At 46.6% G+C, this 17,776-nt stretch overlaps 1 protein-coding gene across 1 annotated transcript in view; it reads right to left on the bottom strand.

Annotated features, from left to right (window-relative positions):
* The window catches only part of TROAP (trophinin associated protein), a 29,555-nt gene extending 13,509 nt beyond the window's left edge, over positions 1–16,046 (bottom strand). Inside the window, exons 1-6 of the mRNA XM_060252343.1 lie at positions 15,931–16,046; positions 9,048–9,251; positions 5,561–5,747; positions 4,994–5,151; positions 2,484–2,565; positions 2,204–2,292 (exon numbers count right to left, since the gene is read on the bottom strand). Coding sequence (XP_060108326.1) covers positions 2,204–2,292; positions 2,484–2,565; positions 4,994–5,151; positions 5,561–5,747; positions 9,048–9,206 — 675 coding nt within the window. The 5' untranslated portion in view covers positions 9,207–9,251; positions 15,931–16,046. The remainder of the gene's footprint in view (positions 1–2,203; positions 2,293–2,483; positions 2,566–4,993; positions 5,152–5,560; positions 5,748–9,047; positions 9,252–15,930) is intronic.
* Between the last annotated feature and the right edge of the window lie 1,730 nt (positions 16,047–17,776).

Below are 17,776 nucleotides of genomic sequence, written 5' to 3'. Positions count from 1 at the left end.
GAAGTTTGTGGTTAGAGATGTAAAACTTCTGGAAATTTTGAAGTTGTGGAAGAACTTTCTGGAAAACTCAAATGGGGCACAGGATTTAAATGCACACAGTACTTACATTGCTGCTTTAACAGTATAAAATGCAGGCTTTATAAACTTGTGTAGCTTGTAAAAACCATCATATTTAAGCAAGAAATAGTAACATGGCCTTCATTTTCTGTAAGCAAAACTGAAAATACTCCCAATACTAGAGATCTGCAAACTGCTATAACCTTATGCTGCCTTAACTACCATATCTTAGTTTTTGCCAACAGAAATAAAAAGCTAAAAATAACAAAACAAGACTCAGTTTTCACACTATTGAATAATTCAATAGTGTATTATCACATATAGTATTCATTGGAGACAAAATTAGGCACATTTAAACATATGCTTGAAAATATTTTACATATGTTCCCTACACTCAAGAATCATCATTACCTAATGCTGTAGATGGATTTTTAAATGCAAACATACTAAACATTCTGAAAAAGCAAAATGTCATCATTAAAAGGATGTCATTCATTCCTAGATAGAAAGTATTCCATGGGAGTTTCTCAGTGCGAAGAAGTTATTAGTCAGGGGAAAAAGAAAATAAAACCTTCCTGAATCCCCCCCTCCCACAAATATTCACATCTTTAGATGGATTCATGGAGAGCCACTTAAAAAAAAAAAGGACTCCTGCATAAGGGATGGAGAAATATTTTAAAATACATTGACAGAAGCTTCAGTTTCTCTCAAGCCTCCACCCAGTTTACACGTTATACCCACTATGGTCAGAGGCCTTAGGCTAGCGGTGGCCAAACTTGCTTAATGTAAGAGCCACACAGAATAAACATCATGTATTTGAGAGCCATGATGTTTATTCTTAAACAAGACATGAAGGGAGGGAAGGAAGGAAGGAAAATAGATGGAGGGAGGGAGAGGTGGAAAGAAAGCACCCCAGCCAACAGGTGGGGGGGGGCTTCAAGAGCCACACAATATGTGTGAAAGAGTTGCAGGTGGCTTCTGAGCCAGTTTGGCCACCTCTGCCTTAGGCAATAACTGACTGCGACATTGACCCATCTGCTCCTCCTAGACAGGGAAAATAAGGAGACAAAAGCAGTTGATCCAAGACACACACACAGAGCACACGTATGCAGAACCACCACACAGGACTAACTTGGAATCAACAACAGAAATAGATAATTACTCTAAACTAGTACTGTAATGGAGACACTGTTATGCTGAAAAAGGCGAGAATCTGCTATGCTTAAATGGTGTTAAGGACAAGGAGAATCTTGTAGAGAGAGAACAACAGCCCCAATTTTTAAAAAAGCATCAGTCTCTAAAAGTCAAACTAAACACAACAGTGGCCCATTCCATCCCATGGCCACCGATGCCATTTTAGAAACAGGGTTTTTTTCCAATGCTGAGAGCTCCCATCCAGACCAGATGCATGGCAGCCCCCAGAAGTAGCTGTTCTTAATATTATTTGCTAAACTTATATACGGCTATCCCTGCAAAGCAAGCTCAGAGAGATTAACATTTTACATGAACATGAAAAACCAATCCATCAATCAAGGATTAAAATAGAAGACTCTTAAAACAGATGATATATACAGAAGCGTAAAACTCATACGGCATCATAGTGCAGTCTAAGTCCTGATGGTGGGGGAGGGAGACAGCTAATTGGCCAAGTCATGTGTGTGGTGGAACATCCTTGCCTTAAAGGACCTGGCAAGCCCTTACAAGTTCTGGTCATCCTCCCTCCGCAAGGTCTCTTCAAGGACTGAAACTGCCATGAGGGGGAGATTCTGCATATGAAAAGCTGTGTGGGGGGAGAAGAGCCCCTGGGTCTGCTGCAAACCCAATCTGGATCAAGGCCTCATGGCAATTTTTAAAGACCTACAACTGCTTCTCAAATGGCACTGCTGGCCATGGGATGAATCTGCGGCTGCTGTCACATTTAGTTCAGCTATATGTAGTTCTGCTCACTGTACCCGATTCCTCGTCTGAAGAAGTGTGCATGCATACGAAGGCTTACATTCTGAATAAAACTTGGTTGGTCTTATGAGCGCACTTGACTCCTACTTCGTTCTACAGCCTTTTAAAAGTCATCCTCCTAACCCCAGCATTTTTTTCTCTCAACACTGCCACCTGCTGGTCAGCAAATAACAAACCACCCATCACTCACCCCAGGCCTAAGGTTCCCAAGTGTCGCAGACAGTGCCTTCAGTTGCTGGGCATTCAGGGCCAGACTACAGGATTGAGGATGATCCACATCTGCTGGGGAGAGGAGAGACAGAGGGACAAAAGAGGATGAAGATTCTTTAATTCAATTTCCACAGCCCTCAAAACAGCTAAGGAACTTCTAACCAAGCTAAAACACCGAAGAAGCTGCAGGGAGAGGCCTCTGGCACCATTCAGCCCCACCCAGTCCCCAGACACCAAGAAGAAATCCCAGGGTCCAGTACCTTTTGAAGATGATCTGGAAAGATGAGGCGTGCGGACAGGATTTGCTGCAGTAGCTCCTACATACAGGGAGCCTCGGCCTGTCTACAGGGAAAAATCAGAGACACTGAATGCAAACACCATCTCTGGGGAAGAGCCTCCTCCAGTTTCTTTGCTCCTAACTACCAGGCTGGAGGGGAGGAGTGGAAGACAGAGAATCCACTCATGTAAAGATATGGTTTCAGATCTTCTTCACTGCAGCTCCTCTGTGAACTGTTGCCTGACCATGCGCAGCAAATGTAAGCACAGCTTCCTCTATGTTCATTGTGGTGGCCATTCTTACCACTGAGTGACACAAGGAAGCTGTCTGTAATTCCTTATGCTATAGGAGACAACCTTGGATCAAGGGCGGGGCAGAGCCCAGGCACAAGAACGCTTTGTAACAGCAGCAGCATCTACCTTTGTCACACATACATTCCTTAAGGCAAAAGGGAATCATGTGAGATAATATTCTCCAGCATTTCCAGATACAGGGCCCCACCCTGCCTAGGAGCCACTTAATCTGCAAGCATTCAACAGATGCCAGGTGACATCAGAGCAATGTGACAGAAAGACAATGAGCCAGAGCTATGACTTCACTAGCATTATGGCCAAAACCAAAGGACCAAGAAATCTGAGGGCAAAAAAAAAAAAACCCCACTCCAGAGACGTGTACCGCAGTGCAGATAAAGCCAAAAGCATGGAGGAACTCGCTCCACCACTTAGGGACTTCTTGGCCAGGCTGTCCTGATGCTTTTTTCAGCATAAAAGCAAAGAGCAACAGGCATAATATCCTTGGTCTCTAGACACACTGAAAGCAGGTCTTTCCAAAGCCAGCAAAGAAACAGTGGCTCTGTGGGGGCTTGTAGGCCATTCGAGGGTCCCAACCAATAGACTGAAGACCACTGATCTTCTCCGTATCAACTTGACTAACAAACGTTATAACACAGAATACAAACAAATGTCATAACGGCACTCATGTGTGTACTTACTTTACTTTACTTTATTCGATTTATATCCCGCCCTACCCCACCGAGGTGGGCTCAGGGCGGCTTACAACAATAAAAGCTAACAAAGGTCGATTTAAATACAATTAAAATTATACAATAAAATACATAAAAGCCTAAAAATACATAAAACTCACATCGATATACACTATGCTACTATTCCTTAAATCAGTCCTTCAAATTTCCAATATTCAGTAATCTGATGTTTAAGATTTAATATTCAGGCATTCTGCTCACAGTTAATTATATGCCAACCGGAAGAGGGTTGTTTTACAGGCCCTGCGGAACTGTTCAAGGTTCCGCAGGGCCCTCACCTCCTCTGGGAGCTGATTCCACCAACAGGGAGCTGCAATCGAGAAGGCCCTGTCCCTGGTCGCTTTCAGACGGGCCTCCTTTGGCCCAGGGATTATAAGGAGGTTCTGAGACCCCGACCTCAGCACTCTCTGGGGGACATGTGGGGAGAGACGGTCCCTAAGGTAGGCAGGTCCCAGACCATAAAGGGCTTTAAAGGTCATAACCAGCACCTTGTACCGAACTCGGTATGTTATCGGCAGCCAGTGCAGTCCCCGAAGCCCCGGCTGGATGTGCTCCCGTCTAGGGAGCCCTAACAACAGCCGGGCAGCAGCATTCTGCACTAGCTGCAACTTCCGGGTTTGGCACAAGGGCAGCCCCATGTAGAGGGCATTGCAGTAATCCAGCCTCGAGGTGACCGTTGCATGGATCACTGTTGCCAGGTCGTCGCCCTCCAGGAAAGGGGCCAACTGCCTTGCCCGCCTAAGATGAAAAAATGCGGACTTGGCAGTGGCTGCTATCTGGGCCTCCATAGTTAGGGTAGGCTCTAGTAGCACCCCCAGGCTCCTAACCCTGTGCGCCGCTGACAGAGGCACACCATCGAGGGCCGGTAAGGGAATCTCCCTCCCTGGACCACGGCGACCCAGGCAAAGGACCTCTGTCTTCGTCGGATTTAGCTTCAGCCCGCTCAGCCTGAGCCATCTAGACACGGCCTGCAATGCCAGGTCCAGGTTTTCTGGGACACAGGCAGGCCGGCCGTCCATAAGTAGATAGAGCTGGGTGTCATCAGCGTACTGGTGGCAACCCAGCCCATATCTCCGGGCAATCTGGGTAAGAGGGCGCATATAGATGTTAAACAACATCGGGGATAGAACCGCTCCCTGAGGGACCCCGCAATCCAGCGGGTATCTCTGGGACAATTCACCCCCAATCGCCACTCTTTGTCCCCGACCTTTGAGGAAAGAGGTAAGCCATTGTAAAGCCAACCCCTGAATCCCCACGTCGGCAAGACGGCAAGTCAGCAACCGATGGTCGACCGTGTCGAACGCTGCCGACAGGTCTAACAGCATCAGTACCGCCGAGCCGCCTCGGTCCAGATGCCGCTGGAGATCATCCACCAGGGCGACCAGCACTGTCTCCGTCCCATGACCCGGGCGGAAGCCCGACTGATGGGAGTCAGTGTAGAGGAGACTTACCCCGCTGCTGGCTGAGCATGCTCTTTTCTCCCGCAGGGGTACCCGCCGGGCCAGGCTGGGCTTATGGGTTGCACTCACCACGTGATTAGACAGCCCTGTGTTGGACAGGATGCTGGCAAGGGCTTCTGGATCAGGTACAAACTCCACCGCACTGGCTTCTACAAGAGAGATTCAGACCTCACATGAACAGCACAGGGAGCTACAGAAGGACAGTTGTAAGGAAAACTCCAACAACTGGATCACCCAGGATACTTAGATGATGACACCAAGGAATCAGAATTTTCATCCCAACCCTGCCTGGAGACATCCTCAAAACTGGATGGTGAGAAAGAAAGGAAGCTCTCCAGCTCTGTGCTATCAAGCCAAACAAGAGACCCCCACCCCCCACAAGAAGCCTTAACATAAAGATTTACGTCAGAAAATTTCGAACCCATGGGAGGGGAGGGTCTTCTCTCCTTTGGGGGAAATACAAAGTCTACAGATTTCAAAGAAACAATTAAAATGTGCGCCATGGTTAATCGAATTTCAGCTTGCTTCACTGTTTCAAGAACATAAAGGGACTGATACCTTTGCCATTTGCATTTCCACCTTCCAAAACATTCCTATGTCCGGATGCGCTCAGCTGCATCTCCCCCAGAGGCTCTCTGGAACAGCTCTTGGAGAGTAACCCAGCTCCTGGTTCCAGGACTGGAACCCCAGCAGAAGACACCTTGGACATCTTGAGCCCTTTGGTCTTCACAGCGGATGAGCATGCCTGCAGAATACAACAAGAGGACCCAACCCAGACCAGACTTATGTCTCAAGATCATGTCCTCATCAGGAAGGGGCAGCTGAGATATGAGAGGGGACATGACAGCCCACAGCTGCCAAAGATCCCGACTCCCAAGTTCCCTAATGGACATAATCCTGTTCTCAGCAACAGCCAGGGTGCTGCAGTGTCCAAGTAGGATTGGGAAGATCCACACTCAGAATCCACTCTGCTGTGCAAACCCACCTTGGATTAGTCACTCTTCTAGCCTAATCTACCTCAGAGGGTGGTTTTTGCAAGGATAAAGAAGAGGAGGAGAGAATAAGGTTGTAGGCCACTTCAGGTCCCCATAGGGAAGAAAACGTAAGCAATAAAAGCAAAGGAAGCAGAATGCTTTAGGTTGATAGACAGCACCACTTGCACTGAACAACAGGTTCCTGAACCAGAGAACAAGTATATCAGAGACACTCAATCAGTGCCTCAGGAGCCATTTGTGACTCTTTGACGTGCCACCTCTGGCTCTTTTGAGTGCAGCTGCCCAAGGCAGTGCTTGCCCCACTTCAGGAACATCAGCTAGGTCCTTGCCTAGAGGGGCTCGTGGGTGGCAAACAGGTCCCTACCTTGTAACAGCTGCCACTGGAGGAACAGGTAAGCTGCAGCCCTCCCTAAGTGCAGGCCTTATGCCAAGAATAGAAGCATATGGGGCTGTTTGGACTGATGGGACCTGCAAATGCGGCTCTCTGCAAGCTGCTGTGTGAACACCACTGAATGCCATCTTTAAATTGCACTGAAATTAGCACCTGAATTGTTTTATCATGAATTCTGAGCCGCCCTAAGCCTGCTCCGGCGGGGAGGGCGGGATATAAATTGAATCTAACCTAACCAAGAACTTTTTGACAGGTTTGGCTACAAGACTGGTCAAAATGCACTGCACCAATTTATTCATCAGATACTGTCAGACGAGAAGTATGGTATCAATTCATTCATCGGACCGAGGCGGGTCAGCGCTGCTGCTATTATTAGCTCTTTCAGCAGCATTTGACACGGTCGACTACGATCTCATGACCCACCACCTTGCCAACATAGGAGTTCAGGGGACTGCCTTACAGTGGTTTTCCTCCTTTCTCCATGGTCGGGGACAAAGGGTGGCTCTTGGTGAGCAGACCTCTTTGTGACACCCACTTGAGCGTGGTGCACTGCAAGGAGCTATTCTCTCGCCAATGATCTATATGCGCTCCCTTGCCCCGATTGCTCGAGGCTTTGGGTTGTCACCAATATGCAGATGACACCCAGCTCTATCTGCTGATGGACGGCCATTCAGACACTGCTCTGGATCATCTGACCGGAGCTTTGGAAGCTGTGGCTGGATGGTTATGACAAAGCTGGCTGAAGCTCAATCCAACCAAGACAGAGGTCCTGTACCTGAACCGTGGGGGACTAGAGTTGGGCCTCCGACTCCCAACCCTGGACAGTGCACCCCTTGCACCGGCTCAGAAGGTGAGGAGTCTGGGAGTGATACTGGATGCCTCACTTACCATGGAGGCCCAGATCACAGCAGTTACTTGATCTGCCTTTCACCATCTTCGTCAGGCCAGACAGCTGGCGCCCTACCTGTTCCCCCAGGATTTAGCTACTGTGATCCATGCAACCGTCACTTCCAGGCTGGATTACTGTAACTCGCTCTATGCAGGCATACCTTTGCGGCTGATCCGAAAACTCCAGCTAGCGCAGAATGCGGCAGCACAGCTGTTAACTGCATTGCCTTTATGGGCAAGCATTCAGCCAGTGCTGTGCCGGCTGCACTGACTACCTATTGAGTACAGGATCCGCTTCCAAGGTTTTGGTACTGACATTTAAAGCCTTATGCGGTCTGGGACCAACATACCTGAGGGACCGCCTTTCCCCTTACACACCCCAGAGGTCGTTGCAATCAGCTACGCAACACCCCCTGACCATCCCTGGCCCTAAGGCTGTCCAACTCACCTCTGCCAGGGCCTTTTCAGCCCTGGCCCCTGCCTGGTGGAATCAGCTGCCCATGGAGATCCAGGCTCTACCTGAACTACTACCATTTCGTAGGGCCTGCAAGACAGAGCTATTCCGCCGGGCTTATGGTTGAGACAGTGGACGTACCATTACATCATTTGCCCTCCTTTGTGGGGACATTGTGCCCCTGTAATGACACTGTACCTTACCACAGCGCTATCTTACCTTATTGCTATTGCCATCATTTAAATGTGGGCCTATAACTGGTTACTTAATATTCTGTGCCCTTTTCACTGGTATTATATTTTATTTATTGTTTTAACTGTTTAATTTTAATGTGGTGTTTTAACTTTGTTCTGTAGGTTTTTATTGTTATTATTATATGTTGTAATCCGCCTTGAGCCCGGCTATGGGAAAAGGTGGAATATAAGCCTATAAAATAGTGTCATGCAGCAGTCAAGAGTTTACAGCATTAATTCCATAACAAAAGAGTTACAATATATATACAAATCTTGAACAAACCAATTTAAGGAGGCTCTCTAAAAACAAAGCTGGCAGCCCTCTGTGCTCAGATTATGTGCCTGAACAACCAAATTTAGGCAAATGGGGATGAGACAATTGGGACTGAGTTTAGGAGCTTAACTACAAGCTAAGCTTTCCCACACATCCTCCCCAGGCCCACTGTAAGGATTTTTCATTTAGACTTTAATTGGGAACTCAATCCCAAGTATGTGGGAGCCCCAATTCAGACTGGGACCATGGTACATAGGAGAAAAGGTCTCAAAGGAATGCAATTTGCTCTACTGGGAGCTGATCTGTGTACTGACTGGGGTGCACACAGGTTTCCTTACTGCAGCAAACAGCAACCTCTGGAGGCATTCAAGCTGGGAAAACAATCCAGAGGAAAGCTGAAGTCCCTTTTCTCCTACATGCCACAATCCCTGTCTGAATAGGGCCCTCACACACTTGCGAACTGAGATCCAAGCAGGAACTCACATTGACTATAAGTATGGGGAGCCCAGACATAGCCCATGGCAAAACATCCTGCATAACTAGGTTCTAGAAAGCACAGAAATCACTAGATAAATGCAGGGAGACATGTCAAGCCTTTTAAAGGCAGTAAATCTGGTATACAGGTCCATCCCCCAGTCTTCAGCAGACGCTAGGCAGGCAGATTATAAGCTCTTATTACCGACCACGAAAACCAGAAATTCCTTTCTTTTTCTTTTTTTGAAAATGCATGACGGAGATGCTGCTGGTGCCATACAGCCATGCCATGATAGAACAGCCAGGCCCAAGCCAGAAGGTCACCATTTCACTCACCTGCTGCAATTGCTTCAGCTCTGAGGGAAGCCGGCTTTTAAAGAGAACCGGGATCTTGCTGCTGGTGGTGATCAAGGGACTCTCTTTCGGCCCCAGCTCCACATATTCCCCTGGAAGGGGCAAGACCCCTTGTATGTTTTCCTTCCCAGTCAAGGCCATTTAGAACCGCTGTCTCACTCTCACAATAGAATCCTCTGCCAATATCTGTACACATAAGAAATAGGGATTCTGTGACCATGCAATTTAAAAAGAAAAAAAAGCAGTAATGGTTCATGGTAAGCACAGAAGGCATACAACCTGTTCCCCCCAAGGGTTTGGTACCCTTTGATCGAAAATGTGGCAGTGGAAAGCAACATCAAGTTGCAGGCTACCTATGGCAACCTCATAGGGTTTTCAAGGCAAAAGACGTTCAGAGGTGGCTTGCCATTGCCTGCCTCTGCATGGACATTCTGGACTTCCCACCCAAGTATAACAAGGACCAACCCTGCTTAGCTTCTGAGATCTGTCAAGAGCAGGCTAGCCTGGGCCATCCAGGTCAGGTTGATTAAGTGTACTAGTCTTCACGCAACCAGTTATTTAGATTGCAACCCCCACCAGTACACATGACAGATGAATTTCTAGGGGAAATAAGCAGCTCCTGTACCACCAGCCTTTGCCTTAAGACCTAACTTAAGACCTATGAAGCAAGGCCCCATTATAGGGGGGCAGGGGGATGCTTAGCAGCTGCACCAGGTCTCATCTTGTCTTTAAGGTATGAAAGGAGAAGCAAACAAATATGGACAACAGCATCCTGATTCTAAATCTGGGGTGGTTGAGGGGAAAGAGATGGAAGCATTCAGAAAAGTGTGTGTGGGGTTTTTTTACCCATCCAGGGTTTTCCTCCAATTTTGCCATTGGGAGATTTGGGGAAACACTAGGCAGGTGACTCTCATTAAATGGTTTCTCTTTTAAAATGAGTGACGTGCACTTTAAGATACTTATAATTTCACTTCCTATTCAATAAAACTAAATAGCAGTATGAGTAGTAGAGGGCCAACACTGCCACCTAGTGGCTATGACTAACAGCAATCAACCTGCAGGAGAACACTTCCCTCTCCCAGAACATTCAGTGGGGTGACCTCAAAGTAGCTGTTTTATTGCAAAGGAACTTCAGGAACAGAATGAAAAGGGAAATTGCTGAATTACAAGGAACAAACACCTCCCCCGGGACTTAACAGGGATATCAATTTCTTATCTCATTACATATGCTAAACTCATTCTCACTAAAAAAAAGAAAAAAATACAGAATCCTCTGTATTTTAATGCATCTCTTTTTGGGCTAATACATTGGAATAGTATTTGCAATGCAACACAATATATAGCAGGGGTGGCCAAACTGCAGTTCCAGAGTCATATGTGGTTCTTTTACACATATTATGTAGCTCTTGAAGCCCCCACTGCCCCATCCGGCTGGCTTGAAGAAAGCATTTCTCTCTTTAAATCACTTCGCCAAGCCAGCCGGTGGCTTGGAGAAAGCATTTAAAGTTAAAGTTGCTTTCTTTCTACCTCCACCTCCCCCCATCTATTTTCCTTTCTTCCAGCTCTCAAACATCTGACATTTATTCTATGTGACTTATGTTAAGCAAGTTTGGCCACCTCTGATATACAAGAACAAACTCTCTCTCTCAGCTTGACTTCGCGAACGAAGATTTAAGAAGGGTGCAGTAGTCCACATCTACTGCAGGCTCGCTGGTGGCTGACAAGACCAATGCGGGACAGGCACATCCGGCCACAGTGGCTGCAGGGAAAAGTCTGATTTGGGGTTGGTGCTGTAGCAGTGCGATTCTTCCTCAATCTCCTTTTGTCCTCAAGACCAGCTATGCGTGCGTTCTCAAAGGAAGAGACAGCCTGGTGGATGGTGTGCCTCCATGCTTTGCGATCTGAGGCTAGGTCAGACCACTGGTGATGGTTGATGCGACAGGTGCCAAGGAATTTCTTCAAGGAGTCCTTGTACCTCTTCTTTGGTGCCCCTCTATTTCGATGGCCGGTGGAAAGTTCGCCATACAGAGCAATCTTGGGAAGGCGGTGGTTTTCCATCCTAGAAATATGCCCTGCCCAGCGCAGCTGCATCTTCAACAGCAGTGCCTCGATGCTTGTATCCTCCGCCCTCTTGAGGACTTCAGTGTTGGTCACAAAGTCACTCCAGTGGATGTTGAGGATGATGCGAAGGCAGCGCTAATGAAAGCGCTCAAGGAGTCACAGGAGATGACGGTATAAAACCCACGATTCAAAGCCGTAGATGAGGGTTATCATCACAACCACTTTGTAAACATTGATCTTTGTGCCTTTTTTCAGATGCTTGTTGCTCCACACTCTTTTGTGCAGTCGGCCAAATGCACGGTTTGCCTTTGCCAGCCTGTTGTCGATCTCCTTGTCGATCTTGGCATCTGAGGAGATGATGCACCCCAGGTAGCTGAATTGCTGGACTGTCTTCAGAACTGATTCACCCACAGTGATGCAGGGAGGGTGATAATCTTCCTGGGCTGCAGGCTGGTGGAGAACTTCTGTCTTCTTCAGACTAACTTCTAGGCTGAATAGCTTGGCAGCCTCTGCAAAGCAGGACGTCATATGCTGCAGAGCTGATACCAAGTGGGAGACGAGTACAGCATCACCAGCAAACAGTAGCTCTCGGATAAGTTTTTCCATTGTCTTGGAGTGAGCCTTCAGTCGCCTCAGGTTGAACAGGCTGCCATCAGTGCGATAGCGGATGTAGACACCATCGTCATCATCTAGATCTACTGCGGCTCTTTGAATCATCATGCTAAAGAAGATCGTAAAGAGAGTTGGCGCGAGAACGCAGCCTTGCTTTACACCTCTGCCTATTGGGAAGGGCTCCGAGAGGTCGTTGCAGTGTCTGACTTGGCCTCGCTGGTCTTCATGTAGCTGGATGATCATGCTGAGGAACCTTGGGGGACATCCTAAACGTTCCAAGATTTGCCACAGGCCTTTCCTGCTAACGGTATCGAAAGCTTTGGTAAGGTCGACAAAGTCACATATAGACCCTCGTTCTGTTCCCTGCATTTCTCTTGGAGCTGCCTGAGAACAAATACCATGTCGGTGGTGCTCCCGTTAGCTCTGAAGCCGCACTGGCTCTCTGGGAGGAGTTCTTCTGCAATGGTGGGCACCAGTCTGTTCAGGAGTATTCTGGCAAGGATTTTGCCTGCGATGGAAAGCAGGGTTATCCCCCGGTAGTTGGAGCAGTCTGACTTTCCCCCTTTGTTCTTGTGTAGAGTGATGATGATTGCATCGCGAAAGTCCTGTGGTAGTTTGCCTTGTTCCCAGCAGGTGACAAGTACTTTGTGAAGTGTGCTATGTAGTACTGTGCCCCCATGCTTCCAGATCTCTGGTGGGATTCCATCAACTCCCGCTGCTTTGCCACTTTTCAGTTGCTTGATGGCTTTAACAGTCTCTTCTAGGGTGGGGATCTCATCCAACTCATCCAAGAACAAACATTACACCTCTAAAGAACAATATATTGGTATAATATTTAGAACAATATAAAGTGACATCGGGACATGAAAGCTCATACCTTGAACCAGGTGCCTAAAGGTTGATCTTATAGGTAAAACTAACTTTGTTCTGCTGCTTCAGACCAACACGGCTACCCACCTGGAGTGCTCAAGCTGGCTGGCTGGCTGGCACTGAAAGTACCTTCAAGTCATAGCCAACTTATGCAAGAGACTATCTGTGGTGGCTTACCATTGACTGCCTCTGCATAGTGACCGTGTACATCCTAGGTGGTCTCCCATCCAAGTACTTATCAGGACCAACCCTGCTTAGTTGTGAGATCTGATGAGACCAGAGCACTGGCTACCTAGTAGAAATCAATTTGGGGCAGAAGGGGGAATTGCCTTTTTAATGCTTTTAGGTCTAGGCTCCAAGACAGCAAGGCCCTATTTTATTTTGTTAACCCATTTTTAGGATGTACTCTCAAGCTGAAAGCTCCCTAAATGGATCACAAAAAAATTATTAAACACAATTTTAAAAAATACTAGCACTACAATAGGATGCCTAACAGCATCAGTACAAACAGCCTACCAGCCTGATGCCTAACAGCATCAGTACAAATATACACATGTAAGGGCAGCAGCGCACCAATTTAAGAAAGCAAGATATTTAAAAAAACTAGAAATTTAGAATAAAGAGGTGGAAAGAAGATCTAAACATTTAATAGCCAGGATAGTTAAGAGACAGGCCAAGAACTCTACAGCGGAAAGCCTAAATTAATTATGTCAAAGCTGATGTCAAAAACCTGCGTTGCATTCAGACTTCATGCCAAGTCACACGATGGCAAAAATATTAGTCATTTCTTGTACCTGCAAATTTCTCCCTTCTTGTGAGAACCAACTCTGGTTCTCATGATGTACCAACCAATGTTCCCTCTAAGCTGCCGAGCCTTGTGAGCAAAAATTCTACTTTGTGAGCTACTGCCATTAAAATTGTGAGCTACTGCATAAATAATTGTGCTCTGGAGTCATCCTTCCTGAGCTAAGACAAAAATGTGTGAACTGGAGGCTACAAATCTGTGAGCTAGCTCATGCTAACTCAGCTTCGAGAGAACACTGGTACCAACACAGGTATCCAAATGAATCTGACGTCATTTACTCTCCCATGGATCAGAACTTTAAAAAAGAATTAAACTGTAGTTTAGAATCCTGACTTGCAGGATATAAACACTGATTACCCCAAGCACCTTTATGGAACTGGAGTTCGGTTCAAAGCAGGCACAATGGTGTGCAGAGCAAGGCCTCCAAAGTCTTTCTGAACTAACGACCAGACTTGTACCTCAAAATGTTACTTATATAGCACAGTTAATTCAATGGTTTAGTGGAATAAAAATAAGCAAAGAGACTGCTCCCAGCCCAAAGCAGCTTACTGGACCATAGCTTTGTTCACACGCAAACTAAATTTTGGCAGAGCTAGAAAGAAAAATGCAACAACATATGCCTTGGTAGGGAAGGAGAAATTAAGCCAAAAGGCTATATGGAAAAAATGGTATTGATAAAGGTTTTCAGAGTGGGGATAAGGGGTGGCAACACCACACAAACATTCCAGAGAGGGTGCTCTAGGTCTAAAGAAAGGGCCCTGTGTGAATGTAGGGAAGAGGATCTCTTCAGGTAGCTGATGGGATCATAATGGAGGAGGAAAAAATCTACAAAGAAAGGAGAACACAGGTGTGGTTTCCTTCACCATAATGAGGCTGCAAAGGTTTTTAAATTACTTCTATAGAAATACATAAGTGAGAAAGTTGAGAAGGGGCTGCACATACTTACTCCTTCTCCCCACACAACTTCATAGCCTCAAAGAATTCCAGCATCCCACATCTGGCTATTTTCCCCTTTACACTCCCCAGCCCACAAGGCCTTTGTCAGGTTTTGCCTCCATTTTCTCCTCAGCTGCTGCATTCTTTTTTTTTTCCTCAGGTCTGTGCTTTTTAGTGTGTTCCCTCAGCCCTCTCCATTTCAGTCCCCTTTACCAAGAAGCTCTCACTGCCCACTCCCCATACTACTTTTCTCACTCATCCCTACAATGGGCTTTTAATATCTTGAGGCCTGCAAGGTTTGTCTCACTTTCACAACCTTTCAATGACTCCCTCCATACCTCAGCTCCTCAGCCATCATCATCCTACTTCAGGTTCTCATTTGTCAGCAAAACCCTCTCCTTCCTTTTGTTCAGTCTCTTGGCCAGATGATTTTGAGACAGCACTAGCCCCCTATTCCATGACCTTACCAAAGACCTCCCTCGCAATGTACCCTATGCAGTTTTCCCAGCTTTAATCACATAGCTCATTCTGCCTCTTAACCTCTATTTTTCTTCACCTACAATCTCACTGCAGCTGAAAAAGCAGGTTTATCACTAACAGTGGATTGCTGACAATTACTTTCAGCTGGCAGAATGTTAAAGTACCACGTCAGCAACAGGTGCCAGAGGCTTCACTACTACTACAAAAATGCCCTAGCAAGGAACAATACAGCCTAGAAAGTCAAGGACACAGTGACAGGAGATGCTGGACCTGTCTTTTCACTCTCTGCTTCCCTTAAAGGCACCTCTTCACTTGCAAGACAGGAGACATTACACACCCCAGTCCAGTACTTGCAGCCATGCTTCCTTGCCTTCAGGACTACCATCATTTCTTTGCCCCTTATCATAACTAATCACAAAGAAACAAGGCAAGTGATGCTTTTCATAAGCTCTCTGCCTCTCTTCTAAACAAAACACACCACCGGCTTAATTTCAGTGACTGGTTGCACAGACACACAGCAAGGAAAAACAAGTTGTTAAACCTCTTAGTAGTGCAATCTTGAATAGAGTCACGCCTGTCTAAACCCATCAAGAGACTCCACTTAGGATGTTAATGTAAGCTTCTCTTTTCCAGGCAGCTCTTACCTTAACGCAGAGAAAAACTGTCCAAGAAAGGCATTCGTCCTGTAAAATTACCCATGGACCAAAAAATAATCCTGGCTGAACCTCCCTGAGTGAGGGTATCTCTATCATCCACTTCAAATCTTAGTCCACCCCAGTCTACACTCAGGATGATAGGGTTGCCAGATCCAGGTTGGGAAACTCCTGGAGATTTGGGGATGGAGCCTGAAGAGAACAGGAACCTCAGTGGGATACAGAGCCATACAACCCACCCACCAAAGTAGACATTTTCTACAAGGGAACTGATCTTTGCAGTCTGAAGACGAGCTGTAATTGCAGGGGACATCCCCAGGTCCCACCTGGAGGCTGGCATCCCTACTAAGCAACCATCAACCTTAAGCAGCCAGGCATAAAGACACTGCAACGTATTCTTTATAATGCCTAAGCTTAACACATTCGTTAGCCATTCGCAACTCCTCACCCCACAAGCGACCAGCCAAGCCCCTTTCGCCACCGGCCCTCCAGTCGCCCCTTTATTTCCCACCTGGCTCCCGGTCATCCCTTTTTCCTCCTCCACCGCCAAAGCAATTGCTTGCCACTGCCAGCCATCCGGCAAAGCTTTTCTAGATAGTTCATAAAGCACCAAAAGACTCTGATTGGTCTGTTCGCAGTCCCACGTGACTCAGTGAGTAGGCGGAACTAGAACGTTATGGGAGGGGAGAGAAACCGACGAGGGCCGGAAGTGTCTCATGGAACGAGTTAAATGAACCGGAAATTAGGTGGTACGGAGTGTAGGAGGACAGCCCTTTGAAACAAAATTTGGCAGTAGATTTGTGGAGTTTTAAAGACTAGCAATGTTTTATTCCCGCGTAAGTTTTCGTTTACTAGAGCTGTCTTCTAATTTTGTTAGTTTTTAAGGCGTCGCAAGACTCTTGTTTACCGTTTGGATAAATGGGCAGGTTGCCTTCCTGTCATATTTTGACCTCACCCCTCCACAAAATAATGGTTCTGCTGCCTAACTCCATTTTTGTCCGTATTCATAAGGTTGCCAACTGCCTGGAGGAAAAATCCTCTCTCTTTCATAAAGTTTTACTTGCCAGATCAAGTGATTTACCTCCATGCTTTGAAAAACTTCAGCTGCCTATTTTTACAATTTAATCCTCTGCTAAGAGGGACAGGAGGTCACAGGACATTTTTCTCTAGGTTTGTGGGTGACTCTATACTTTACAGCAACCGTGAGAAATAGGTTGGCTGAGAAGAAGTGAACCCAGAGTCAAACAGCAAGTTTCATGGCAGAATGAAAGTATGATTGCAGGTTTCCCCCGTCCCAAAAAGACACTCTGCCCTGTTAACTAACCAACATTTTTTCTCAGTACTATTTATTTAATTAGAAAATTTCTCCAGCACAACTTATCAAAATAGTTAAAAATCTGCCCTGACCCAGATAGTCCAGGCAAGCTGGATCTTGTCAGATCTTAGAAGCTATGCAAGGTCAACTCTGGCAAGGACTTGGGCAAGAGACCTCCTTGAATACCAGCAGTCAGGAGGCAGGGGCAGGATTTATTTAGCTACCTCTCTGAGTATTCTCCAGGGTCCCAGTAGGGGTCAGTCACCAGAGATCACCATAACTTCCAGGTGCAGACACACACACATTAAAACACCAAAAACTTTAGAAATCTGAAGATAGTTCCCCTATTTTATCTTTTTGTAAGGGAAGGATGTCCAGAAACTGGCCTTGTTAAGCTGTTACTTGGCCTTTTGTAGGCTTTTAGACCTAATCAAGTTACTGAAAGCTCTGCTCTGGGAAATTAATGTTATGATAACTTGCAGTTTCAAGAGAGATGAGGGATGAGTTGGAGCCAGGCACAGGTGCAAGTGAGATAATGGGCTTGGGTGCTTCAGGGCCACAGCCCCAGCAGAAGCTTTGCACTCACATTCCATCTCATTAGCACAAGAACCCCTGGGAGTGGTAAGTTAGTTGCTTGATTGTGAGTATGCACCAGCTGCAGAGGTACATTGTCACATGTCTTAGTGACACACATGACTTATGGCAGGGGTGGCCATGGTAGCTCTCCAGATGTTTTTTGCCTACAACTCCCATCAGCCCCAGCCTGCATGGCCAATAGCTGAGGCTGATGGGAGTTGTAGGCAAAAAACATCTGGAGAGCTACCACTGGCCACCCCTGATTTATGGAACAGGATTAGGCTGGGTAGAATTGTCAGCCTCCATGTGAGGCTTGGAGATACCTGCTATTCCAACTGATCTGTGATCTGCAAACCACAGAGATCAGTTCCCCTGAAGCAAATGTGTGGAGTGGACTGTATTA

This window comes from Heteronotia binoei, chromosome 13, assembly GCF_032191835.1.
Source record: "Heteronotia binoei isolate CCM8104 ecotype False Entrance Well chromosome 13, APGP_CSIRO_Hbin_v1, whole genome shotgun sequence".
In the NCBI taxonomy this organism is placed as follows: Eukaryota; Metazoa; Chordata; class Lepidosauria; order Squamata; family Gekkonidae; genus Heteronotia; species Heteronotia binoei.
This window is presented reverse-complemented; position numbering and strand designations above follow the sequence as displayed.